This window comes from Pan paniscus, chromosome 8 (genome assembly GCF_029289425.2).
Source record: "Pan paniscus chromosome 8, NHGRI_mPanPan1-v2.0_pri, whole genome shotgun sequence".
NCBI classification, from domain to species: Eukaryota; Metazoa; Chordata; class Mammalia; order Primates; family Hominidae; genus Pan; species Pan paniscus.
In genome coordinates, this window is record NC_073257.2 from 115,937,112 (window position 1) to 115,964,797 (window position 27,686).

The 27,686-nt window shown below is 47.4% G+C and overlaps 1 protein-coding gene across 2 annotated transcripts in view; it reads right to left on the bottom strand.

Moving 5' to 3' along the window:
• The window catches only part of COL17A1 (collagen type XVII alpha 1 chain), a 60,437-nt gene that overhangs the window by 24,624 nt on the left and 8,127 nt on the right, over nt 1-27,686 (bottom strand). For both annotated transcript variants that reach the window (XM_063607878.1, XM_034931431.3), the window contains 24 exons: nt 26,805-26,909; nt 25,684-25,812; nt 23,571-23,618; nt 22,596-22,631; nt 21,418-21,465; nt 19,808-19,951; nt 13,828-13,986; nt 13,137-13,208; nt 11,649-11,720; nt 10,796-10,864; nt 9,510-9,671; nt 9,029-9,109; nt 7,541-7,585; nt 6,366-6,563; nt 5,170-5,391; nt 4,754-4,783; nt 4,363-4,389; nt 3,474-3,500; nt 3,302-3,364; nt 2,417-2,521; nt 1,538-1,600; nt 863-898; nt 230-283; nt 3-38 (listed from right to left, as the gene is read on the bottom strand). In XM_063607878.1, coding sequence (XP_063463948.1) covers nt 3-38; nt 230-283; nt 863-898; nt 1,538-1,600; nt 2,417-2,521; nt 3,302-3,364; nt 3,474-3,500; nt 4,363-4,389; nt 4,754-4,783; nt 5,170-5,391; nt 6,366-6,563; nt 7,541-7,585; nt 9,029-9,109; nt 9,510-9,671; nt 10,796-10,864; nt 11,649-11,720; nt 13,137-13,208; nt 13,828-13,986; nt 19,808-19,951; nt 21,418-21,465; nt 22,596-22,631; nt 23,571-23,618; nt 25,684-25,812; nt 26,805-26,909 — 2,031 coding nt within the window. The remainder of the gene's footprint in view (nt 1-2; nt 39-229; nt 284-862; nt 899-1,537; nt 1,601-2,416; nt 2,522-3,301; nt 3,365-3,473; nt 3,501-4,362; nt 4,390-4,753; nt 4,784-5,169; nt 5,392-6,365; nt 6,564-7,540; nt 7,586-9,028; nt 9,110-9,509; nt 9,672-10,795; nt 10,865-11,648; nt 11,721-13,136; nt 13,209-13,827; nt 13,987-19,807; nt 19,952-21,417; nt 21,466-22,595; nt 22,632-23,570; nt 23,619-25,683; nt 25,813-26,804; nt 26,910-27,686) is intronic.

The window sequence follows — 27,686 nt, forward strand, 5'->3', positions numbered from 1 at the left end:
ACCTTTGGGTCCTGGTGGTCCCATTGGTCCTTTGTCACCTAAAAAGGAAACGGACACCTTGGTGTAAAATGCCCTACAAGGGACAACCAGGAAGGGGCAATGTCTGTCTCTGAAGACAGGCTCCCTCAATCCTGACTTCTTCTTCCCCTCTTGCACTTGTCAGCCTGCATAGGCTGTGGGTCGTGTCCATCAGACCCTCACTGTCCCCCCAGGCCTCCCTCCAGCTTACCTTTGACACCAGGAAGTCCTACTTCACCTCGGAGCCCTTGGAGACCTACAGGACCTGCCCGGCAGAAGAAACCATGCACACAGATGAGTATCCCTAGCTTTGGAATGATGAGACATGTATGCACACACATGCATACATACAGGCACACATATGCACACACCCTATAGTAAAAGTCAAAGGATGCTTTCCATGGACTCCTTCCCAAGTCCTTTTTAAGTCATTTTGGCCCAGGTGCCTTGCCCCTGCTGATGAACAGGCATTAGAACACATTGTAGAGCCTTGGCAGAGGCACTGGCCACAGCTCAAGATTCTCAAGACAGCAGGACAAGCTCTGTGGCCATAGGGGACAAGAGAGAGGCAGGTGCTTGCTCAGATGGAGGCAGGATGGGGACTTCCATTGCTGAAGCTGCTGGAGGGTCTCAAGCCCTAAGCCAGGTCAGAAGGGATCTGGACAGGACATATCAGGGAGCCCAACCTCTGCCACAGGAGACACACATGCAGACTTGAATTCTATATCTCTAGGAGGCTTGCTTTATAATTGCTTCTTTGGCTTTAAAAATATTTGGTTTTCCTTTTAACATTGCCACCTTTGCCCCGGAAACAGAACCTATTTACAAGAAGCAGCACACTGACCTGGAGGGCCCTGTGGGCCAGGAGAGCCACTGGAACCTGAGAAGGAGGACGAGACAGCAATCAGCAGAGGGGCAGATACAGGTGGGGACATCTGGCCCCGGTGCAGGGCAGGTGGGGGTTAGGGATGCTGTCTTCCAGGTGAGGGCTGTGTGAGTGTATTGCAGGCCAGGGGTGACCCCAGTGCATGTCCTCCTTAGGGAGGGGGCTGCAGCTGGGTGGGATCAAACTACCCTTTGCTCTTTCCTGGTCAGAGTAGAACATTTGGGCTGGGGCAGTAGAACATTTGGGTTTTGAGAAGGGGCCCATTCTCCCTGGGTTGCCCAGACATGTTACTTTTGGTGTGTGCATCTGGGCCGCAGTCAGTCAAGGAAATGGTCTAACTTCTGATTTCCTGAATGATCCATCCACCCACTTAGGGATCACATAACGGGGCCATTGAAGAGAGATGGAAACATGGCCCCAAGCCCATTATGGGGCTAAACTTACAGCCCTAGTCTTGACTCCCCAGGGACTGCTTTTCTGGGGGATGCTCTTTGGACCCACCCACCACCCCTGCACAGGCCTGGGGCAGGGGGTTAGGGCTGTCTGGGGTCCCAGGGCCTCTTCTCTGTGATCCATCCTGAATGTGGCTTCTCCTCTGGAAAACTTTGATTCCTTCCTGCACACTGGACTTACCTTTGGGACCCACAGAACCTGGGACACCAGGTGGGCCATGAGGACCTGGTTCACCAGCAGCCCCTGAGGAGAAATGAAGGGATGAGCACTTTGGGAGAGGCTCCAGTGTGGCTGCCCCCTATCCTGGCACTGTCATTTGGAGGGGATGCTTCCCACCCTGCTAGTGGTCTTGGATCCATTTGGTGCCCCAGTGAGGCCACTTATCAGCAAAACTCCTTAGCTTCTACCCCCAGAGACTTTATAGTCTATGGAGTTTGACACCTAGTAGGCACTCAATAAATTTTATTGTCTGGTTGAGCAATATTTTAAAGAGAAAGTAAAGCTGAAAATAAAGCTTCCTGCTCACAGTCTGTTAGCATTAAGAGGACTTCTGGTATCTGTCTTGGTTTCCCCTGACAAAAGCAGTCTCATAGTTAAGGATGGAATTGCAACACCTTCCCCAGCCTCTCCAGCACTGAACCTACGTCTGGGGCCTTCCCCACCTCCCTCTTGGCCTCCTTCCAGCCAGGAAAGGCTCAAAGGTCTGTGCCCCACTCCACCTTACAATTGACTCTGCCCTGCCCTGCCCCCTGAGCCCCACCTCGGCCTGACTCCTCACCCTCCTTACCACCCAACTCCAGGAAGGCCACTGCTCCTGTGACCACTTTCCCGGTGGATTCCAGGGATGTCAGATGGGTTCTCAGCCCTAGGCCTGGCCCTGTAGCCCAGCCTATGCCCAGCGTCTCTGCAGGGCCTAGCACAGACCCTGACTCAGGGTGGGTGCTCAGTAAATGAAGGAAGGAGGGAGAGAGACAGACAGAGTGAAGGAGGGACGGGTGTTGACAGAGAGAAGGAAGCACAGGCATAGCTAACTCTGCCGGTGAAGGAATTGCCTCTTACCTCTTTCCCCTTTCTCTCCAGATCCAGGAGGCCCTGGCTCACCACGAGGTCCCATGGGGCCTTCTCGCCCTCTCTGGCCCATGGGGCCTTCCATGCCAGGATCTCCTAAAGACAGGGATGGCCAGCCTCCAAGTTAGGATCCCGTACCCCAGCTAACGGCTCCACAGGCAGCCTCCCACAGCAGACGCTTGCCTGGAGCCCTTCCCTGGCCTCCCTGCTTCTCTCCTGGACCCCATAGCCTTGGCTCAACCTGGAAGCCAGAGTGACCCTTTGAAAATGTGAGTAGATCATGTTCTACCTCTGCCCCAAACCTGCACATGGCTTCTCAACTCACCCGGAGTCAAAGCCAAAGTCCTTACACTGGCCTCTGAGGCCCCACACAGCCTGCCTCCTCTCGGCCCATCCCTTTGGACTTTCCAGCTCAGAGGTCTTCCCCTTCCTGATGCTCCTTAAAAATTGCCCTGGGGCCTGAACCTTGGCCTTGGCTGCTCCCTCTGCCTGGAATGTTTTCCCTAGATCTCTCCTGCTTGGCTCCTTGTTGCCCTTCAAATCTTTGCTCAAATGGTGGCCTCTCAGGGAGGCCTTCCCTGGCTTCCCTGTGTAAAATTACTCTCCCCAGCTCTCATTCCCAAAATCCCTCCAGGCTCTCCTTTCCCATGTCATGCATCACCCGTAAACTGCTATAGACTTCACTATTTCTCACAGTTACTGTCTTTCTCCCCAACCCAAATCTCAGCTCCACAACAGCAGGGTTTCTCTGTTTGGTTCACTGATGTCTCTCCAGAGCCTAAAACAAGGCCTCACATACAGCAGGCACTTAATGAATGTTTATTAAATGAATGAAAGAATGAGGAATAAATGAATAAAGAAAAATGTGTTTCTTACCCACGCTGCCTTTTTGACCCTTTGGTCCTTCTGGACCTGGGTGGCCCAAGGGCCCAGGGATACCTGTGAACACACAAGGATATCTCAGCCCCTGTTTTCCTCCCAGAAGCCATCAGCTAGGATTGAGCAGCTGCAACACCGGCAGGCCTGGAGGTCATCAGAGAGTACATACCTGGAGTCCCAGGGAACCCTCGATCTCCTGCAGGAACAAAGGCAAAAGAGAGAGTGGTCAGCCAGAAGACTGTGCCCAATTCCCAAAGCAGTCACTAGTGGGATTCGGGTAGGGTTGCCAAACTTAGGAAATAAAAATGCAGATGTCCAGTTACATTTGAATTGCAGGTAAACAACACATAGTTTTAGTTATAAGTATGTCCCATGAAATATTTGGGACAAGTTATAGTGAAAAATTATTTGTTGTTTATCTTCAAAGTTAACTGGGAGTCCTGTATTTTATCTGACAACTGCAGGTTCAGGTACTCTGGCAGTATCAGTCCCCACCACTAACATGGTCAGGAGGGGTGTGCGGGCTGGAGACTTGGGGAAGGAGGGCTGGGACAATGACCCAGGTATATGCGAGGGTGTGGGTGGCAAGGATCTGAAGGGAAAGAAGAGACTCGAGGACCCCAAAGTGGAGGAGCTGACTTCCTGCCCTGGGGTTGCCTAGGAAGTGAGGAGGGAGCTGGAGAGAGGTGGGATCCTGTCATCTTGAACGTGGTGCTCAGTATTCTTCTGGCTGCAGAATCACCGAGGATGACTAAGATAAAGACTCCTGCCCACATGCATACCCCCTGAGTCAAAGGCTCGGGAAATGTGGCCCAAACTCTTTTGGAGATTCCTGTGCACAGGGAAGCTCGCCAATCCCGGTCAGCTGGACCAAGGAGAACTGCCCTGTGTCCAGCCAAAGGTCCCTGGGATTGGAAACCTCTCCTCCTCACACACCTGTCCCATCTGTTGTCAAATTACTTCTTGGAGTGCAAGGTGGGTTTTCTGACACTTGCTGATTGTTTGAAACAATTAACACTTGCTAATATTTAAGGTAAAAATGCCCACGTTATAATTACCTTTAGGGCCTGGACTTCCCATGTCACCTGAAACCAGAAAGATATGAAAACTGTGAGATGGGGCAAGAACCCAAAGGCCATACTCTGCCTTGTATTTTAAAACCATTTGACAAGATGTAACCTGTATTTCAAGGTGAGGCGACATGCGGCGAGTCCCTCCCAGTCCCAGAGTCTATGTCATTTGGGCTCATTGCTGGGCTTCTCTTAGATGCTGCCTTATCTAAGATATTCTGACTCTAAAACCAACAGATACCTCCCAACAGATACCATAAGATCATTCAGCTCTTCATCCTTCCATTTAGAACAAAGAAAAAGGTTTCTAATCTACCCAGAAAACTCACTTCCAACTGCAGGAAATGAATCAGAGACAAGGTTCAATCCATGGCAATACCTTTAGGGCCAGGGCTTCCTCGGAGATTTCCTGCAAGAAAAAGCAAATCCTGAGTCAGCTTCACATCTCCTGTCTCACACACACACACACACACACACACACACACACACACACACAGTAAGGGGATCATGGTATGGGAAGAAGAAACTGAGGCAAAGACTAGAGATCAGATTCTAAATTTGGCTAGTCCAGTGATCTTGGGCAATTCTTCTTTCCAGAACTCAGTTTTTCCAGGAGTAAAGTGGGACCACAGTCTTGGTCCCACCTACCTCTCAGGGCTATTGAGAGGATCAGGGGAGGAGAGAGGCCGAGAGTGGGCCGGATGATGGTGCTCATAGCACATGCACACATACCACATAGATGCAAAGAAGAAAGGGACTCAGGGGAGCTGGCCCTGTGCCCGGCGATGCTCTCACCATTTTCCTGTTCCATCATTAGCTTCTTCCTCATGAACATCCAGAGCTCCTCCTGGCTGTCACTGTGCAGCCCAATTTTGTCCAGGTCTGCTCCCGCCGCGGGTGCCATGCCCTGGCGGCGGTCCTTTTCTATTCTATCCATGCTGTCCCCATAGGGCAGCATGCTCCTCCTGATCCTCTCCAGCTCATCCACACGCACCTTCAGCTTCCTCACCTCCTCCGCTGCAACAAACAGACACACACTGCGTCACTGAGGGCCCGGTCCTTCGCCTTCCATACACTCGCTCCTAGTGGAGAGCCTGACACAAGGGATTGGGGCCTGTGGTGGCTTCTTCATGCTAGAATACTCATGCAGAGATAATCTGCCGTGGCCACCAGCAGGATTAGCTGCTCAGCATCACAGCAGAGCCTTAAAGAAACCTGGCCTGGGAGTCAGTCTTCTCATCTGAGCTGGGTGACAAAGCTTGTCCTCACTCTCCCTGTGAGGTGGTATGAGAGCTGATAGAAATAGATATGGCTGGCCAGGCGCGGTGGCTCAAGCCTGTAATCCCAGCACTTTGGGAGGCCAAGGGGGGCAGATCACGGGGTCAGGAAATCGAGACCATCCTGGCTAACACAGTGAAACCCCATCTCTACTAAAAATACAAAAAATTAGCCAGGTGTGGTGACATGCGCCTGTAGTCCCAGCTACTCAGGAGGCTGAGGCAGGAGAATCGCTTGAACTCAGGAGGCGGAGGTTGCAGTGAGCCGAGATTGCACCACTGCACTCCAGCCTGGGCGACAGAACGAGACACTGTCTCAAAAAAAAAAAAAAAGAAAGAAAAAGAAAAGAAAGAAAAGAAATAGATATGGCTGCTTGGAAACAGCAAAAGTCAAAAAGGCTAAGAAAGTCCTGACCTTGTTACTAAGGGCAGCCAGGTGCTTAGACCAGGGCCTACAGGTGCAGCAAGGGTGGGGCTGAGCATCAGGCGCTGCATCCAAATTCAGCTCCACCACTAAGTGGCAGCATGTCCTTGGCCAGGTACCACCTGGGGCCTCAGTTTCCTCATCTGCGGTAACAAGGGTCTGCACCAATGCATTCAGGTCCCCTTGCCCCCTAACACGTGGGCCCACTCACAGATTCCTGCCCTTCTGACAGGCAGTGGGGCCGGCCTGCCTCCTACCACACAGGCTGCCCTGCTGCCTTTGCCACGTACCCAGAGCAATGAGGCCGAAGAGCAGCCCCAGGAGTAGCAGCCAGGTGAGCAGCAGGCCCAGCAGCCACTTCCACCAGCTGCAGCAGGAGCCGCAGGGGCACCAGGCTGGTGCCGCTCCCCAAGGGCCGCCGCCAGTGCCACCAACACCGCCACCTCCTCCACTGCCACCACCACCACCGCTGCCGTAGCTGTGGATATCTGTGAAAGAGACAGGGAAAATGAAGCAAATGCAGGCAGCTCCTACCTTTCCCTCCAGATTCTCTGACTTTTGGTGACTTTCTGGCCTGAGTGAGTATGACAGGGGGCTTTCAAGTTCCTGTGCTGTTCCACGCAGGACAGGGCTGGCTCCTGGACTGAGCACAGGGCCTGACTGGTGCTGACCAGAAGTCTGGCAATCCTGGCTCCAGCTGTGTGACCCTGAGAAGGTAGGTCACTTCACCTTTGTTTCCGTTTTTATAACATGGCGTTAAAAGATTGCCTACTTCTTGGGAAGGTTGTTGAATGAAATGGGACAAGGCATGTAAAATAGTAGAGGAGTTAGCAGCACAGCACGAGGCTTAAACATCTTTATTTTGAATATAGCATTGATCTGCATCTGACTGGGCCCAAACCTAGAGCGTTCCCATCTCCATGCCTCAGTTCACACAGTGCTTTCTTTAATCCTCACAGTGCCTAGAATTATACTTAGCTCTTCAGGGGTGCCTAGTGAATTAAAACAATGTTTTTTGTAATGAAAAGTGTTTTTAGTTCCCTAAAATGGGGTGGTAGGACTTGACCTGCTTCTATCACACGGCGGTGGAAGGAAATGAGGAAAGGCTAAGGGGCTGGAGGCGTGCATGGCTTAGTCTCTTCTTGAGCTGCTGTGTAAAGACACAGTCACCCTGTTGTGTTAGGAGACAACCTAATTAACAAGTGTTAATTAGGGGCAGCTGGGGGCGGGGGGGCCTGTTAGCTTCATCCCCTGAGCTAAGCTCCTTCTGCGGCCACCTCTGACCCACAGCCTGCCACTCCCCTGACCCCCACCCTGCTCCCTTCTGAGCCTTTAGGGAAACTCTTTAGAGTCTGGTGGCTTCTGTGCACTGCACTGCTTCCAGGCGAGGGACCATCATCTGGTCCATTAGCCATAAGCAGCCCCACTGGATCCTGTCACTGCAGGGTTCGCGGTTCTCACCCACCTGCAGTGGTGGTCTTGCCCTTTGTGGACACAGTCTTCAGGTCTCCTGAAAGGACAAACAGATTGACCTGAGCTTTTAAACTGGAGGAGCTAGCTGCTCTGCCTATGGAGTAGCCATTTTTTTATTCCTTTACTTTCTTAATAAACTTGCTTTCAACGACGTGCAGGAACATCCAGCAGCTCAGTCCTCACTAATCTGATATTTGCGATAATTACATCCATGAAGACATGGCTTGGCAAACAATTAATGGTGGAAGAAAGCACTATGTTTTAATTCTCTTATGACCTTAAACCTTAACACCTCAAAACATTTTTGGAACACCAAGTTATGGGTGCCGCTTGCATTCAAACAATAAGTGTGGTTGTGAGAAATGACTCTGATTTCTTGGTTAAGGGACTCTGAACACAAGTTCCTGACCTGGGGTGGAAGGAATTGGGAATGAGAAGGATGAGCTTGGAGGAGGATTGTTCCTGAGTCCGTGATGCTATTTGAAAGTTGAGTGTTTACGCTAGGCACGGTAACTCACGCCTGTAATCCCAGGACTTTGGGAGGCCGAGGCGGGCAGATCACGAGGTCAGGAGTTCGAGACCAGCCTGGCCAACATGGTGAAAACCGTCTGTACTAAAAATACAAAAAAATTAGCTGGATGTGGTGGCACATGCCTGTAGTCCCAGCTACTTGGGAGGCTGAGGCAGGAGAATCGTTTGAACCCGGGAGGCAGAAGTTGCAGTGAGCTGAGACCATGCCACTGCACTCCAGCCTGGGCAACAGAGCAAGACTCCGTCTCAAAAAAAAAACAAAAAAAGAAAAAGAAAGTTGAGTGTTTGTGGGCATGTGTAGAATTTACTCGGCAATTTGTTCATACCTTTCATCAGATTCTGAAAAGGATCTTTTGACTCCACAGCCCTAGACCTACCCCTAAAATGTCAGGAACTGCTAACTTTAAAGACTTACAGTCAGGTTCCAATCTCTCACCGTGTTAAAGTGATAACTGATTTGATTGGCATTTATTTGAAAATGTTCTATGACTTAACATTTTCCTTCCTTTACTGACCTCCCTGAAATCAGTGATTTGGAGAGATTCCTATAGGGCATCGTCAAGAAATGTGGTTATCAGACAAAGAACACAGATATTTGGGAAGAAAAAAAAATAAAGCTAACAACTGCTTTGCAAAGCATTTTTCTATTAGTTCTGAAGATTATGGAGAAAAAGTAAAATGAGAAAACAAATGCCTTCGTAGACATGGCAGAGGCAGGCTTTTGCTTCAGTAATGCAAATGCAAATCACCTGGGAAGCTTGTTGAACTGCAGCTTCTGACTCAGTAGATCTGAGCTAGGGCTGGGATCCTGCTTTTATAACACACTCCCAGGTGTGGCTGATGCTGCTGGCCCGTGGACCACACTTTGAGTAGCAAGGTCTCCGAAGACAATGAAATGAAATGTGGCCTGGCTGAAGTCAAGGTGGACAACAATCATATTTGTTCTTACCATTAGCTTCGGCTTTTAGGCCTGAGTCAGCATTGTAGGCAGCTTGCTTTTCTTTTTTTAGGGTGTCTTCTGAAAAAGAAGCTATGTACAGAACCCATTATAACCTGGCATATTCTCTTCTCAACCTCTCAACTCTGTCCTATGTTCCCCCCGCCCTCGCCCACTACCCTGCTTGGGAAGGTCTAGGTTAGACTGGTAAGAAGAGCCCCTCTTTCCTGGGGTTCATCTCCCCTGATCTGTGTTTGCAGTTAGACCTGCTGTCACCCAAATGCCTCTCTGAGAGCTCTTTGCCTGAATTTTCTCAGCTCATCTGCATTCAAGGCAGACCCTGGAACATACTATTCAGACAGGTGCTTTTCATTAGAATGGGATGGCTATGGTTTCATGACTCATAGGGTCCCAAACCACCTTGCTAGGACATTTGGTCTCCTACACTATTTGGCTTTCTTCTGAAACCCAAGCCACACAGGATCTGACGCACTTGCAGCGATGCTGGCGGGGGAGGCCGTAAAGACCTTCCCACTGTCCTTGGTCATGATGAGCAGCTCCATCTCCTTCTTGGCAGGTGTGTTGTCTTTCTCTAGGATCAGGAACTTGCAGTCCTTGTGCAAAAGGTCATCGCTCTGCACACTTGTGGTGCAGGCTGGGGAGAAAGAAAATGGGTAAGAAGGAAGGACATGTGCCAGGAGAAGGGAGAGGGGAGAAAAGACAAGAAGAGGAAGGAGAAGAAAGAGAAGGAGGAGGGAGGTAAATTAGCAGGTGTGTATGAGGGTCTCTTGTTCTTGCTGACAGTGGTTACTATGAAGCATCTTGGGGACCAAGGACACCCTCTATGCCTGGCTGGGCCTGGCCACCAAGAGTTTGGGTCAATGTCAGAAGCTCTGGATGGCTGGTTTATGGGGGCTGCCTCCCCTCCTGGAGATTATAGGATCTTTATTGAATGGGTAAAAGTCCCCCAGTCAGGTAAGTCCTTCCTTAACTAACTTGGGTTCATTTTTATCCTCCAGGTCTTAAGAGTTGCCTTCTTGGGGAGGCTTTAGCTGACTACCCCATCTAAAGCACTTCACCCTCATACACACACTCCCGTCTCTACCACATTACTTATTGCTGTGCTTATAATCTGTATCCTTTTCTGTAATTATCTTGCATACTTTGTGTGTTTGTCGTCTGCCTCCACCACTGACATCAGCTTAGTGAAGGCAGGAATCTATCCTGTCGTGTTCACTGCTGTACTGTCAGCACTTAGAACACTGTCCATCTAACACAAAGAAGGTGCTCAGTAAAGGCTTTCCAATAAATGAATTGTTGAATGGAAGACAACACACTAGGATTAGAACAATGGAGGAAACAGCTTACTGTATGGTGCTGAAATATGTAGACAAAGTTGATATAGATATTGTAAAAAGTAGGGAGGGTGCCAACAGTTTCTGAGGGCTCCATGAGCTGCATGTAACAGGTGAAGGCCAAAGGCTTCCAGTCAAGGGCAGTGGCTAATGTGCAAGTGCCTGGCCCTAGGCAGGTATGGAGGGTGGAGCTTCCTGCCCCCTTCTGATAGGAACATTCATGGGAATGTTCACTTTTATTCACTCATGGAAACATCCAAGAGGCCTTTGGGGCAAGTCGCATTTGCAGGCCTAAGACTACTCATGGGTCCTATTTCCTCTTCCAGTATACCATGTGTATTGGAAGGATACACAGGCAGGATTACTGCAGAGTAATCCTCCCTGTGCACCATCCTGACCCCTGGCAGCTGGGAGTAGCACTCACCGGCGGAGGTGGAAACGCCAGTGTTCACAGCCGCAGGACTCTGGGGCATGTTTTTCTTCACCCCATATGCTGCAAGAAAGGAAGCTGGGTCAGCATGGGAGGGTGGTTCCAGGTGACTCAGGAGAAGCCTGGTCAGCCCTGGCAGAGAGGTACCCCCGACACTTTTCAGTGAGAAGCAGATGATGAATCAACTCTCTCCAGCCATGGGGACAGTAATGAGGGTTTAGATGGAACATTCTTAGGTATAATCCTCTTCATCCTTCTAGCTACTTCCAGGAAGTCCTCCTAGACCCCCATGCATCTCCTTCTCTCCTGAACTCCTACAGCCCTTAACACCTGCTCTGCATGGCCTATCACTTATTCCCATTGTCTTATAGAGCCTCTCATTGTCTCATGTGTGTTAGACTTTCTCTTCCAATTAAGTAGCAGGCAAGTTGGAGGCAAAGGCTGACCTAGGTTTCATGTCCCCAGTCACCCCCAGATTGGCACAGCGGTGGCAACCTGTAGGGGGTGCACCATAAAATCAACCAGATGATTGATTTGCAGTGACAGTGGGCTGTCAAGGATAGCAGTGAGCTGGCAAGACCACCAACCTAACCAGTTTGGCTGTGAGAGACACAGGAACATACAAGTGATGCCTTACAAGGTGATGCTGTTGACAGGACAGCCTTCCCTGTGTGCTTGACTCATGTCTGAGCCAGTTAATGATCAAGATTGATATCTTGAGTGTTGTGTCTTTGGTGGGAAAGGTCGACTGATTTTCAGGGACATTTTGGGTCTCCTAATTCAGTGAGTTGTAGCTGCAAAGAGGTGTCACTTCCCAGCGCCTAAGCTCCAACCCTAGCCTACTGACCTGTGGAAGTGGTGGTGGTGCCATGGGACAGGGTGGTCAAGCTGGGGGCCAGATTGTTCTGCATGCCAAATACTGTGAAAGCAACCAAGGTCAGGTGAGTACAGGGAGCACGGGGGATGCCCCCTGGCTTAGGACGGCCCCCAGAGTCCCAAACCACTTTCATGATCAATGGTTTTGCCAACAGATTCCCAAACTTCCTCGGTTCCCACACTCTTTGTAACGTAGTAAATTTGTTAATACCCCCACCTACCTACCCCAGGCCAAATATTACTAACAGTTCTACTTATTACGTAGTTAGGTCCATCCAAGTTAAAAGCAGTAGTTTGCACAGGGTCTGACAGATGTTGCTGACAGATCTCTCAAAATTTTAAAATATCATAGGGGTTCCCTGTTTCCTGTGACACCCTGGGGTGCCTTGGTGCACAGTGTGGGAACTGTAAGCTTAGGATATGGACACAGACACCTCGGGTGCTGAGAGGCACTAACTTGGCAGACTCCTAGTATTCCCGTTAGCCCTTCCTTCTCCTGACACAAACACATAAAACTCCCCCACCTCCACTATGATTTCGAAGGCTCCTTGTTTATTTGATTGCTTGTTTGTTTGTTTTCAACAACGTGCAGAAGCTTATTCCTCCTGGCCAGCAGCTTTGTTATTTAGGGCACAATATCAAGGATCTGATATCAGCCCACCTTCCCTTGGAACCTGGTTTTTATCAGGACTTTGCAAAGCAAAATAGCAAAGGCAGAAGAGATAAAACATGTAGCCAATGTCTTCTGGATTTGGTGGGCCTCTAGTCAACTGGAGGAAGGTGCTGAAAATCTGAATGCAAAACTTGTACTTGCCTCTATATCAGTCAAGTAAATAAACAAGGCTCACATCATTATGTTTATTAATCACATTATCACAGGGAGAAGGCAGACTCCTTTAAAAAGAAAAGATGTAGGCTGGTAATATTTACATATAGGCTCTTAACATGTATGTGGAAACATAGCAAATAAATATTTCTTTAAAATTGTTGTATGTTTGCATTGGAAGATAAGCAGTAACATTATTTACCCCAATATAGTTACTCCAACAAACTATGTGTTATATTTATAGAAAGATCTGAAAGTAGTTACTCAATGAATTCTATTTTTCTTTAAAAGATCTGAAATAAAATCCTTCTAAATTAACAATGCCTTTACCCTGAAAATGTCCTACACTATGATTCCGTTAGACCCTTCATTTCCAATCCTCCAACTCTTCCAGAAAATAAAGGCGCCACCTTAGAATACACACGTCAATGTGGGCTCACGTCCCCTCGCCTGAGACTTTTCCCTTGGGGTCTGAGTTCTCCCTGTGGTTGAGGGCAGGTTCTGTGCAACCCTGTGCCTCTGCTTCTGGGCTGCAGTATGCATGGAAGAAAGGCCTTCATGCTCTTGGGTGAAGCATCCTAACACTTCTATGCAAATAGCCTGGAAAAATCATCTCAAGATGGTGACACTGACCTGAGGAGGATGTGCTGAGTCCAGGGTGCAAAGTGGGTGAGCAGGACGCCATGTTGTTTGGAACTCCGAAGACTGCAGGGGCAAGGAGGAAGGCTGGTGAGAGGGACATCTGGCCCAGACAGGGATAGAGATTTGGATACCACAGAAGCACCAGAAGAAATGCCAGGATTGGGTTTTTATATTTTGGTAAATTTTTGTTTTTAGGAAAAACAGGCTCTTGCCTTGCAGCAGAGAATGAAACACTAGCCTGCACTGCACCTTGGGTCACAGCCAACAGGTGATCTCAGGTCTGTCAAACCTGGAGTGGACAGTGGGTCCAGCCAAAGGCTCTCTTGTGAGTGACCCCACTTTACAGAGATGGTCCCTGAAGCTCAGAGAAGTCAAATGACTTATTCAAGGCTCCACCGTCAATTCATATGAAATGAAACTAGATCTCCTACATCCATTTTCAGTGTTCTTTCCGGTTTTCCTGATACACCGTGCTATATATTCTAAAGGGGACGCACCAGAAGCAATACCTTCTAGATTGAATTGAACTGAAGTTCCAGGGGGAATCTCCTGGGATGTTTGGCCACAGAAAGCCTCTCCAGGAGGCCCTGAGGATGGCAAACATTCTGAGGGTCATCCAGCTCCAGGATAGAGGCATGCCGAGTTCAGGGGTGAGAGAGGGTGTGGGCTGCCCGCCAGGTACCTGATCCCGCAGAGTAGGCATTGGTGTTGAGGAGGGATGAGCTCTGGGTTGTCATGTTGTTGTGATAGGTCCCCATGGAGGACCCCGCGGGCAGGGTGGAGGACCACACATGGGAGGGAAGGTTGGCATCCAGGATCGTTGCATCGTAGGTGCCTGACACTGGAAACAGACACATGCACACACCCCAGTGAGAGACAAATCAACACTCCCTGCTGGGGAATCTAGACACCTCATTTTGCTGGGATTTCCTGGTTTGGGCATTGAAAGCCCCACATTTCAGGAACTTTCGCAGTCCAGGAACCTGGGGTAGTTTCCATCTGAAATCTCAGAGCTGGTGAAATCATTATCTCTTGGATTAGAAATTTTTGCTGGCTCCTGGTAAAATCTGAGGTAGCCAAATTTTGCCTTGGGGTCCAACCATTTCTCCTTCTAAACCTGGCTCCCCATCTCCTCGTGGGCTGTCCCACCAATGGCATTCGTCTCCAGCTGTTGCCAACTCCTCCATCTTCAAAGACCCTGAGGGAACAGTTCTTTCAGGAGCAACAAATGAGACCCCGAAGAGAACCTCTTTCAGTAGAATTCCAGGCACCATGGCCATTGCAGTGTGCATGCCTGGGCAGGGGAGTCCTTGGTCTGGGGCCACACTGCATGCATGGCAGACTTCTCTGGTTCCACCCTCCTTAAACATTCCTATGTACCAGCCAGACACTGTGCCCCCAAGAGGGGATTTTCCTGCTTCTTCATATTTGGGGCCAGTTCTGCATATTTGTCTGTGAGAGGGAGCCAGCCATGCAGGTCAGAAAGTGCCCTGATGTTTTGGTTTTAGGGTGAAAAACAAGAAAGATCACAATCTCTAGGCTTTTCTCCCGTAGTGAATGGGAGGGATGTTTCCTATCATAGTAGATCTAGCTTTTTCCCTCACCTCCCTCCACGGCTCTGCTAATTTATATTTCTGCCTTCCACAGAACCTATCTTGCACTTGGGGGACATGTAATATGGAACAGCTGAACAATGCTCATCCTACTTGACTGGGACATGTTGGTTTTCTGACTTCCTCCAGAGACCCACTGTCCACAAGGGCAGTGACTGTGTCTCTCTTGTCCATTGCTTTTCCTCAATGCCTGGTGCTTGGCATAGAGGAGACATTTAATAAATAGTCACTGAATGAATACACGAAAACTCTACACATTTCCCCAGTATTCTTCATTTGGGGGATCTGGCCAACATACTGTCCTGGGAGAGAATCTCTAGGATTTAGGGCTGGGCTATGCATATGGAATGGGTGACCAGCCAGGGGTAGGATAGGTACAGCCCACTTTTTTCACTGCTTGAAGAGAAGGTGCTCAGTGCTTTTCAAGGTCTCTGGCAAAGCCTGAAAGGCCTGCCAAGGCGTGGTTGAATCCCCAGGCCAGGATAGATCTGCCACCTTGTTGCCTTTTCTCCTGAAGGAATAATGTATACAGTGGTCCATTTCCAAGACAAAGTTTCTTAAATCAGCTTAGGTCAGCAAACTACAGAAGAAACAGGATATACTAGGCCCCTGCTTGGATAGCTAATGCCTGCTTGTTGGTCTCCCCTTCCCCACCAGGTCCCCCCACTTAGTTTCCCTCACTCAGACCAAAGAAGTTTAGTCTAAGGTAAAAGTTTACTAGACTGCAAAATAGCTCATTTTTGTCTGTTCTTATCAGCTTGCCCAGCTACTTAGGTCATAAGTCAAATACTTGAAGAGCCCCTAAGCTAACTAGGATTGCAATGCATTGTGGGCTGCAACAAAATGCACCAAGACAACCCTAAACAAACACCTAAAGCCCCTGCCCAACAAAAGAGGGAACTAAAAAGACACCCTCTAACATTCTCCCAAATAGTCCATTAAGGAAAATGCTGCAGGTTTTTAAGGGCTATCCCTCGAACCAGGGACAAGGAAAAGCAAAAAATGATAAAGTATTGCTGTTTTATCTGGGCCAAAGAGCCCATTCATCAGCCTTCAGTCTTTTGGCCTAAGTTTGGCTCAGATGAGGATTGGGTGTGCCAAGCTTTAATTCTCTATGTGAATAATAAAACCCCATCCTCACAAGAGGAGATGGGTTATGCTCTTTGTTAAATTAGTGAATTAACCCCCATGCTCCCCCTTCAAGAGGAAAAAAAAAGAGCATAGTAAAAAGCCCTCACCCAATAAAAAGCTCTGGAATCCCGTAACATGCTTGCCTCCACTTTACATCTCACAAAGTAGAGGACAGGGAGATCAGGGAGTAACAGGAAGGCTGGAGGAAGAGGAATCTGGGGATCATAAAGAAGCTAAACCCAATGCTCCCGTAAATCCTTATCCAAACTTGAGGAAAGAATTAGAACAATGTAAGAAGGACATTGAGAATTTCCCTATTCCTTCTAAACAGCAGATGTCTAATATGTACCCTCTTAGAGAAGTCCCTATGGGACAGGGAGGAGTTGGATATGTAAGTGTGCCTCTAACAAGTACTAAGGTTAGGAGTTTTAAATAGGAAATAAGGCCGCTCTTGGAAAATCTCCCAAAGCAGCTAGATCAATTTTTAGGACCCAATTTTTGTACTTGGGCTAAGATGATTTCAATCATGACTATTCTGTTTATTGGGGAAGAGAGGGGAATAATTAAAAGGGCAGCCATGACCATTTGGGAAAGACAGCATCCTCTCGGGCAAGAAGTCCCGCCAGCTGAGCAGAAATTCCTAAATGCAAATCCCAGATGGAATAAAAATAACCCCAAAGATCGGGCCCAAATGCAGGACCTAAGGGAATGAATAATTAAAGGGATTAAAGAGTCCACTTCAAGGACATAGAATGTCTCAAAAGCATTCGAGCTTCAACAAGTAAAAGAGGAGACTCCCTCTGCATTTCTGCAGAGGCTCAGGAATCAAAAGAAAAAAAAAAAACAATCAGAATTAGATCCAGAGGACCTAGTAGGGCAAGGCCTTTTAAAGGTTAATTTTATGACTAAAAGCTGGCCTGATATTACTAAGAAACTGCAAAAAAATTGATGGATGGAATAAAAAGCCAATTAAGGAATTAGAAGGTTTTTGCGAAAAGTAAGAAACGAATTGGAAAAAGAGAAAGAGAGAAAGCCAAAGCTGTCCATCTTGCAGACGGACAGAGGGGAGCCACGGCATGGCTCACGCTGGTGCTCAGAGAGAGAAAGAGTTAAGCTGCTGACCCTGAAGGCAAGGGAGCCGGCTGTGCAGCTGCAGGTGTGGGGGCGGCAGGAGCTGCAGAGCCGAAGCAAACAGCCGAGATAAAGGTGGACAGTGTGAGAGAGCTAATGTAAGTAAGCTGTTAACATGGCGAGTGCGCTGGCGCCCAGAGAAAGAAGAAGAAACTGAGTGTAAGGGAAAGAGAAAACAGGGATGACAGAGACAGAGAGATTAAAAAAAAAGAAAAAAGAAAATAAGCGAAAGAGAAAGAGACGGGAAAAGACAGAGATCAAAGACACAGAAGGTGAAACTGGGGAGAGAGATAATGTAAAAGGAAAAAAGAGTACAAGAAGAAGACAGAGAGACAGGGAAAGAGAGAGAGGCCAAGGAAGATGGGAGATGGGGAGACAAAGGTGCAGGTGGGCAGTGGCTGCCATGGCCCTGCTGGCGGAGGGGAGTCTGAAGTTGATCTTCGGCAGGGCCCTGGTAGTGAGCACCCCACATCAGGTCAGGAATATATTAAATCAAAGAGTTGGGAGATGGTAAACTAATTCCCAGATTTTAAAATATGAAGCCATATTATTACAAAAAGATAATTTAGTCTTGACAACATGTATTTTCTTGAATCCAGCCAGCTTCTTATGAAAAGGAGAGGAGAATAAAGAGGCATCAAATCATAACTGTTTGGATATCATAGAATGTCAAACTAAAGTTAAACCAGACCTTAATATCAAACTACAGTTAAACCACCCCATTACATAATGGGATGAGACTGTTTGTAAATGGGTCATCCCAAGTAGTAAATAGTAAAAAACACAATGGCTATGCTGTCATTAATGGAAACAAATAATCCTTATGTGAAAAAGGTAGATTATCCAATAATTGGTCAGCCCAAACCTGTAAATTACATGCTCTTAACCAGACCCTCAAGCTTCTAGAAGGCCAAGAAGGCACTGTATATACTAATTCCAAATATGCCCATGGAATAGTACACACCTTTAAAAAGATCTGGACAGAGCGGGGCCTAATAAATAGCAGGGAGAAAGAATTTGTACATGGGGAACTGATCAAACAAGTTTTTAAAAGCCTCTTGCTTCTAGCAGAGATAGCCATAGGAAAAACTATAGAAGCTGTGGGGAACAGGCTTGCAGATAAAGCTGCTAAGCAAGCTTCCCTGGAGGAAGAAGTTAGATTGTTTAGCCTAATCCCACAGATCCCTAAGGTGATATTAAAACCCAAATTTTCTAAAAAGGAGGAGGAAGAGCTGGGCAAGATAGGGGCCACTCAAACTGAGGATGGGAGGTGGGTGCTCCCTGATGGGAGAGAAATGATAAGCAAACCCATAATGAGAAAACTGATGTCCATACTGCATAAAGGAATTCACTGGGGTCCCCAGGATATGTGTGATGCAATACTAAAAAATCATGGGTGTATAGGGATCTATACCCTTGCTAAACAAGTGTGTGGGTGTTGTGTAACCTGCCAGAGAATAAACAAAAAAGTAGTTAGAAAACAGACTACCAGAGGAAGACCTCCTGGGTTAAGGCCATTTCAAAGCATTCAAGTAGATTTTACAGAAATGCCCAAAATAGGGAGACTAAAGTATCTACTGGTAATGGTAAACCACCTCTCCGGCTGGGTGGAGGAATTCCACCTCCCAACTGCCACCGCCAGGAATGTGGTAAAAATAATCTTAAAACAAATTATACCTAGATTTGTCTTGATAAAAAATATTAATTCAGACAATGGGTATCAATTTACCTCAAGGGTGCTAAGGGGAATTATGGAAAGTTTACACATTAAATGGGATTACTATACCCCTTGGCATCCCCCTTCCTCTGGAAAAGTAGAAAGAATAAGTCAAATTCTCAAAACGCATATTACTAAACTAATCTTCACAACTAAAATGCCTTGAATGTCTCCCAATAGCACTCCTTAGGATTAGAACAGCCCCAAGCAAAGACTTGGGACTGTCCCCTTACAAGTTATGATATGGACTCCCATATTTAGATAGGACTACTGATCTTCCTACTATGGAAACCAAAAACCAGTTTTTAAGAAATCATATACTGGCCATATCCTCCACCCTGTCATCCTTTAGCTTAAAAGGACTTCGAACTCAAACCCCGCCTCTTGAGTTCACAGTTCACCACTTCCAGCCTGGCATCTCGGTGCTAATTAAGACTTAAAAAGAAGGTAAGCCCCACCCAAGCTGCGAAGGTCCCTATCAAGTGGTCCTAACCACTGAAACGTGAGCACGAACAGCTAAACGAGGGTGAACTCATTACACTCAAGGGACTGGTAAAAGAAACCCAAGAAGGAAGGGAAAAGGGCAAATGGGAAGTGTATAAGTCACCTAAGGAACACTTAAAGCTAACTCTAAGGAAAACCTAGAAGAGAGCTATAAGCAAACCCCTTCAATAGGGGTGGATATGGTTAGGATTAATCCTAACACACAAAAGAAGACCTGAGTATTGGATAGGGCCCAGTACTAGGGGTGGAAAGTAGGGAATATCCAATCAATCTAATAATCAACATAACTAAAACCTCTACCCCCTAAACCATAAAATCCAATGCCTGCCGAGTCTTACATTGTGGGAATTTAGGAAACCAAAGGCAGCTGTCACAAGCAAACAAATATCTATGCCCTAAAACAGGTTGCTATTAGGGAAAGCCCTGTGCTAGCTGGAATGAGATTTGGTGGGCCCCAATTTCAAGTCTCACTTTCACTGTTCTCTGGGTCTCTGAGTCCACTCTTTGGGTTTGGATGGGTAAGTTTGTTTCTCACACTCCTCGGCAGCCTGGGCTGTCAGACTTACCCGACTGGGAGCTCGCTGTCACAATTTTGGTCTCCACAGTGCCTTTCTTGGGGATGGGGAGTGTGTTGGAAGAATTCCGGGTGGGGCTCACACTTGCCGATCGACTCCCCTTGAGCAAACGCTTAACGTCATCCAATTCTGTCCCTGTGAAAGAATCCACAGACGTTTCTGTTAAGTCCAGAGTTCTTTCCTGAGTCCCTGTGCAACTGGGGGGAACATTTGTGGCATTCTGACTACTGGGGAGAATGGCATCTGCCTCACACATTGGAACTTTTTGCTTGGCTTTATAATATTCACATTTTACTAATGAATAGCACTTATCAACTTGGTACTTTGTCATATTAGCCTCATAAATCTTCTGCGTCTCACAAGGAGGTCAAGGTGCTTGGGAGATATTTCCTAATTAGACCTCATCAAACATCACAGGAATGATTCTGTGGCTGGAAGACACTATTATCTAGGATCAGGCAGTTAGAGAACCAGGTCCCTTGAAACAGATGCTTCAACAGCAGTCTCATCCCCTGCACAGGATGCATCTGATGTTGGGTCCTTGACCTTGTATGCCTGGGGCTGTCAAAAGGAATCTGTGGGCCATAACTCCTAAATATTGTGCTGTGTTCACGTGTGATTTAATTTCAAGTCTATCTGGCTGATTTAATTTGTAGCAAGGTGAAAAGTGGAGCAAGCTCCCTGTGCCTCCCATACAGGAAGCAGGGAAGCAGGAGAGGTGGGAGGCACCATGCATGGGGAGTGCATGAGAGGATGCATGGGGAGTGCATGAGAGGAGACACAGGTTTGCAGACACTGTATGCTGAAGGAACTCTCAGCCCCAACTCCCTTCGCCTCACCACCCCTAAGCCTGGAAGGACTCCGGTGAGAAGGTGTCGGGCCTGGAGTCAGACTCCACAACCCTAGGTACTGAGCTCTCTGGACAAGCACCCATCTCTGTCCTGAGCCACTGACCGTGTTCTTTCTTCTACTCCTTGAACATGACTGCTGCCCTAAAGTTGAGCTCATTTCAAAACGTTGTCAAATACCTCTAGCAAGAACAACAGGTATCTAACATATTCCATCGACAGAGACTGGGGGGTCTCTGACATTTGAAATAAAGTTCAAATTCTTATACTCTACTACTGACCCTTCTCTAATCTTAAACTATCCCATTATGTCCTTGCTTTGAACTGTTCCTTCGATGCCTCATGCAGGCTCATCCCTTTGAGCCGAACTGATCCACTCTTCAGTTTCCTTTCAGGTAACACCTACCCCGGGAAGTCTTCTCTGGCCTGATCTCCATGGGCTGCCGTGGAGCTGCTCCTCCCTGTTCCCTCACCACACTGAGTTGCGATGGTTGGTTGACTTACTGTCTCCCTATTAGTCTGTGAACTACTACACAGCAGGAACCACGGTTTACTCAGCGGCTTAACCCCAGCCACCTAACCCAGGGTCCAATTCACAGAAGACCCTTAAAGATGTTTCATGATTGCATGCATGTACATACATGTGTGTGCATGCATGCACACACACACATGCATGCACACACACACACACACACACAGCACTAGCCCTGGATTTCTGGACCCTTTCTTTTCAGCAAGATCATGACCACTTACATCGGGTGGATGGGGATGCACTCTGCAGTCGAACTCGAATTTCACTCTCTGTACAAGGGAAGAGATAGAGAAGGGTATGAATGAAGGAGCTTAGATCACAATCCCTGACACTGAACTCCTAGCAGCAGATGGCCCTTTAGGCTGCTCTGATATTTCTGAGCTCTGGAAACAGGAAATCTAGGTGTGCCCAAGAAGAGTGCTGCTTAAAAAGGGAGACCTCCCTACCTCCAACAATTCCCCATCCTGCCAACTGCATACCTCCCAGGCAGCTGGAGATGTTCTAATAAAATTCCAGGCTGAGCAAGGAGGTTCCAGTACAATCAGCAATGGTCAATCCTTTCCCCATCATCCACCTCATGGCTGCCAGAACCAAGGTTCTCTCCTGCCTCCATGGTCTCAGGCATTGGCAAAAGATTCTAAAAGCCAGAGTGTTTACTTGCCATTTTGGCCTCTTCAGAGATGGGAGGGGCAGGAAGCTGGTAGCTAACATTATTAGTTAGCTTCAGGTGGAGAATTGGCATCTTTCAACTATCAGCCTAAAGTTGTGGGTGGTTGGCATACTCCTAACTTCCAAGTTATTGATGATAATAAGGCCCATAGGAAGTCTAGGTGGGTCATTGTGAAGAATTCTGCCTTCAGCTCAGCCCTAACATGCTGCCCCTCACCCTGCCCAAAGCTTAGCAAGGGCTGCTTCTCCCAGGACCACATTTCTCTCCTATATCATTGTCTACATGACTAGATTACAAAACTGTCATGGAGCTGTTTATCTCCTGGATAAATTTTGAAAAAAAATTTGGGGAGATTTTGCTCATCTTTTGATGTGTAAAAGCAATTAGAGCGTATCTTGTTAAAGTCAGCCAGGAGACCAGAAGTGAAAGCAGATGTGGTATCTGCATCTTCAGATGATCCACAGCAAGACAAATGATGCCCCACATTGTTATCATGTGTTTTGCTTCCTGCCTCTATGTGCTTGTTAGATTACTGTCAAAAGCTACCCTTCCCCTCCCGATAGAGCCGGTGGAAGATTCCCAGGATACTCTAAGCTCCTCGAAAGCAGAAAGCATGCCTTATTTATTCTTCTGTACTCCTTACACTCCCTGGCTCAAGGCTGGACACACATTAGCTTCTCAGAAAATACCTGTTGAATGAATTGGACTGAACCCAGTGACAGCACTCACCTCGTGTTTGACTCCGTCCTCTGGTTGAAGAAGATGCTGAGAAACAAAGAAATGCATTTTTAGGCATATATAAGAGGTGGCATGCTAAATACTTTTGACATGGAGGCAGATATATTTGGGGAGGGGTTACTTTCATAGTGTGTCTAAATCCAGATAGGGGCTTTTCTGTATAGCAGTTGCTTAATAAATGATGATCACTTAGCAACAGCAGAGAATGTTTTCCAATGCCCTAGTACATTTATGATGTTAAATTAGCTAAATGAATGTTAAGTTAGCTAACATTTTGAATGTTAAGTTAGCTAAGGTAATCCTGTTGGGGAGCATGATCCATTTGGACTGGCTGACTACACTGATCAAATGTATCAAAAAGCTCCCAAGTCTTCCCTTTGATTTTTTATTCGAGACTGCCATGGTTTCCCCACTGTAAGCAAATACAGAAAATTATAATCACTGTATAATCAATGATCCTGGCATCAATTCATATGCACAGTGAGATTTCAAGAACATGGAACGAAAACTTAAGGCCAAGTGAAGACACAGCCTGGGGGTTCATGAAGCACACACAGTTCCCTTGAAAGCAAGCAATAGTGGAGATGCCGGGATGCCTGGCATTTGTGTGTTCTACTCGCTGCTCTGCTTCTTTGGGAGGCCTCTGTGCATCTCATGGAAAGAAGAATCCCTACAATTATTGCTTGGCCTTAGGGGCTTATCCATCCAAGCCTGAGCCTTATATATAGCTTACCATTTCTATAGTGCCACGAGCAAAGGCTTATGACAGCAAGTTAACGTGGCTGATAGTCCCCTTAATATGCTTCAGGATAAAGAGCAAGGGAAAAATAGGTCAGCAGGGGTCAAACTCTTTTAGAAGAATCCATTTAACTCATGAGGTCCCCTACTCCCACCACTTCATCTCCCCCAGGGATTTTCCTAGTGCCTCGTTTGACCATTTCTTTAGAAAATAAGGAGAGGACATACCAAATTCCTTCCGAGGGTACTCCGGAGAAGAGTTGCCACTGGAGCTCCCTGGAGAGGGGATGAAACACTTAGAACAAATGGCCTCTTAAGCCCATAAAGCTTCCAAAAGGGGAGGTAGTGCCTGTTACTTATTTCTGGACCTCCACAGCCCTCAGTGTTTCAGGGGGGAATGAGGTATGCTCTTCAGCATGCATGTCAAAGGAGCCAGGCTCATGATGTAAAACACGACCCATCATGGCCCTGGTTGCAGCACTTTGCTCTGGTCAAGGACCTACTTCAGATGAGGCAGGGATGAACAAAGGAGAGCAGGAGGTTTTGGTTTCTTTCTTTTTTGTTCAATTCCTCCACTGGCTTGTCCTGTGTCTGTCCTAGAGCAAGTGACCTGCCCTGATCAAGTAACCTGCCCTCAGCACCAGGAACCTCTCTGACCTTATGAGGCTTGTCCCAAACGTGGACCCAGTTAAAATGAAGGTACAAATCCCTGGTCAGGCCCGACCTCAGAAAGCACTGTGATGATGCAATCCACCTCACCTGGATTTGGGGCTTCCCAACGGCCCAGTAGCTCTTGTCCTGCAGCGGCAGGAGGGAGTCTGCTGTGCGCGTGGGATGCTAGCCCGCTGTAATCATTCACTAGAGTGTCTGGGCCTTACTCCTGCTTCTCCAACACCAGCACCAATCTCTTCTCACTGTTAAACTCCTTGGCCACCTGGCTGGTCAGTTTCCCACATAAAACTGCTTCTGCAGATCACCAGGAACTCCAGGAACCTTAGTAATGGAACTCAGGTGTCTTCTTCTACGACTCCTTCTTGACCCTGAGCACTCTCTTGTGTTGACCTCAGCAATGCTGTATGTTCCTGGTCTCCCCTTGTCCCTAAAAGACTCTTCCTCCTCTCTCTGTTCTCTGGCTTTTCTTTCTCCTTATTCCCTCCGCTTTACCTTCCTTTGCTTCCTTCAACTTTTATACTCTCTTGGCAAACTCCTTTAGTCTTCTGACTTCCTCTAACACCTCTTTGCGAATGGCTTCCACCTGGGTATCTGGGCCCTGACTTCTTCCCTGAACTCAAATCCTGCATCACCCACTGCCTGCTTGCTACCCTCGCCAGAGAGCTGGGTAAGTGGCTGTACTTCAGGATGAATTAGCTGGATTCATCAAGTGGAGTCATCCATCTAATTCCCTGTTTCAGTTGTTGGCACCACCAAGAACCCAACCTGTGTGTGAAGCATTCTCCTTACATTTAGTCAATTGCCAAACCTGTCAATTCCACCTCAGTGATAGCTTTCACTTCTAGCTCCTGACCTCCATCATTACCAACCTGGTCCCAGCCAAAATGTCCCTTCTCTGGATGACTGAGGATTTCTTTTTAACTTGTCACTGGGTTTAGTCTCTTTCTCACCAATTTTTCCAACACATGGCTTCCAGAGTTCCAGTCCTGGACCTAAAATATGATTGTTTTGCTAAAAACTCTCTGTGGCTTCCCATTGCATATGGAATAAAGTCTAAACATCTTATCCTAGCACTGAATCTGAGTCCCTCAAACCTTTTGCACATAAGTACCACTGAATTTCCGACTTAAGCCCTGGGCTCTCCTGGCTGTCTTTGCTTATGCTGCTGCTCCCACAGCTTGGACAGTCCCATCTCTCCATCTTTGGGTATCAAATTCTTACTCATCATGAGGACCCCGCTCAGATGTCCCCTCCTCCATAGAATTTTCCCCAATTTCCTCAGCTTAAAATGATAATCTCCATCTACTTTACACAATTGTATTTTATCTGTCATCTTAACTTGTCTATTAGACTACAGGTCCTGAAGACAAGATCTATGTCTGATTCATTTAAGCATTCGTCAAGGCATTCTACACAGTGTTAAACGCATAGCAGGTACTGGATAAAATACTAGTTGGAAAAGTAACTAAATGGGTGAATGAATAAATAAATGAGGTAGTGAATGAATGAATGAAGTCTTCAAGTAATGGAAGTCCATAAAAGAAATGAAGGAGGAGTGGGAAGAAAGGTGAGGGGCAGACACAGGTGGCCAGCATGTAAATCTTCAAAGAATGAGTGAAGTTGCTTGGGGAAGAGAATGGTTCTCTTGTAAGGTTAGTGGGACTGATACCTTCATACGCATGGCGGGTAACGTGAGTTTTCCTTTCAAAGGTTGAGCCTGGGGAGTTGGGCAGAGTGGAGGCAGGTGAGTGAGCACTCCTGTAACTAGAGGTGGAGGCATGGCCTCGTGTGCTTCCAGCTGCAAGAGGGGAAAAGCATAAGTTCTCAGTGCTTCAGCAGAAAGGTGAACCAAATGGCTACTGTGACCCAGCTATATTAACCAAGTACACTCAGGGAGGTTCTTCGGGAGGGCACAGCTGAAAGGGGCCACCTCAGCATTCCCCCAGCTGTTCACAAATGGAAAGGTGGAATTATTGCCTGGGAATGTCCTTCCTGTGCATGGTTACCATGCACGGAAATGGAAAGGATTTGGCAGGATTTTTCTTGTAGACACTGCTTGGATGGACTAGAATATAATCCAGCGTGGAAGTGTGCCTCAACAGGTAAGGGCAGGTGTTTCTTTTGGTCAACCTGGCTGTTCTAATGTCTTGGGGCTTCCTTTTTAGTTTTACTTCGAAGTATTTTAAATGGCTTCAGGGGCTATCTGGGTGCTTCTTGTTTTTGTTTTGTTTTTGCCTTGCTTTGCTTTGTTTTGTTTTAGTTTGAAAGAGTGCTTCACTGGGAACAATGGGCCTGTGTTGGATGCTTGCCCAGTGGAATCTTGCACAGCATGGGATCACATGTCACCAGCTTCCCTTAGCACAGTAACCCAATCGTTAAGTTTCTTTCGTTGTTAATTCAAATTGTAAACCCTCAGGCGTGCACATTGTTCTCTAAAGAGATGGCTTAAAGGGAGTGATTTAGTGAGGAAATAGCTACCTACCCATGAAGTCTTAATTAATGATAGTTATTTATATTGTGGACTTAATGAAAATGGATCTGATTTTAAGTAGGCTTCAAATGCTGATGATTTATAATTTGCACCCGCGGTCTCCAGCCCTGCTGCCCAATGGCTGTGTGTTATTTTGATAACTCTCGGGGGGATTTGGAATGGATGACAGGTGATTGTAATTGTCCCTTTTGTGCACTGATTCAAAATCGTGTCTGCCCTGTGTCCTGTGTAGGACTTTCTTGGTGTCTCTCTCTTTGTCACCCATTCTTCCCTGACCTCTTGCACTAGTGGGCACTCACTTGAGTTTATGTAGCCGCTGCTGCCATGAGTCAGGCTTTGTTTCTCCAGCCGGCTCCCTCCACCAAGAGAGGCTGTTTTAGCATAGCCATTGCTGGTCCCGCCTTCTGCCAGGAACAAAAGCAGGTGATAATTTCAGGGTGGAGTCAGGCCAGAGGATCCCCTGGTCCCCCACCCTGTGGAAGGCTTCCCTGGTTTTTCACCAGGACCTTCTTAGTCTGGGGTTCCTTTCCCACCTACATTATAAGATGCAAGCTGCCATGCTCCAGTTTCATTGGTTTTTTTGTTGTTGTTGTTTTGTTTTGTTTTATACAAATATCTAGAGTCAGTATTCCACCTGATTTAAAAGAAAAGTCTCCTGGGTGGAATATAGCAAGTTGCATATTAGGACATTTTAAATAGTAGAAAAGGCTGAGCGATGAAAGCTCCTTGAGTCCAGGACCTGGTTGGGCTTGCTTTTTCTGAGTGCCTGGTCAGTGCCCAGGCATGGCAGCCACTAGAAGTGCTGGAGGGGCGTGTGGCAGCTCTGTGTTGCTGGTGTTCCACCTGGCAGCCCATCACTGCTCCGACTTCACCTGCTGGTGGGTGGGCTCTCCCCATCCCCAGGGAACTAGGCTCCCTGGAGGCGGGGGCAGGGGGTAGCTCTTGGGCTCAGATCAATATTACAGGAGTGACAGGAGCTCCTGGAAAAAAAAGTCGCCTCAACAAGAAGCTTGACTGGTAGCCCCCAGTCCTTGTTCAGGTTAGATCAGATATCCAATATTTTAGCATCTGGAATAGGCAAATCTACAGAGACAGTAGATTTGTGGTTTCCAGGGGCTGAGGAGAGAGGAGGGAGAATGAGGAATGACTGCTAATGGTCACTTCTTTTTGTGGAGGCATGG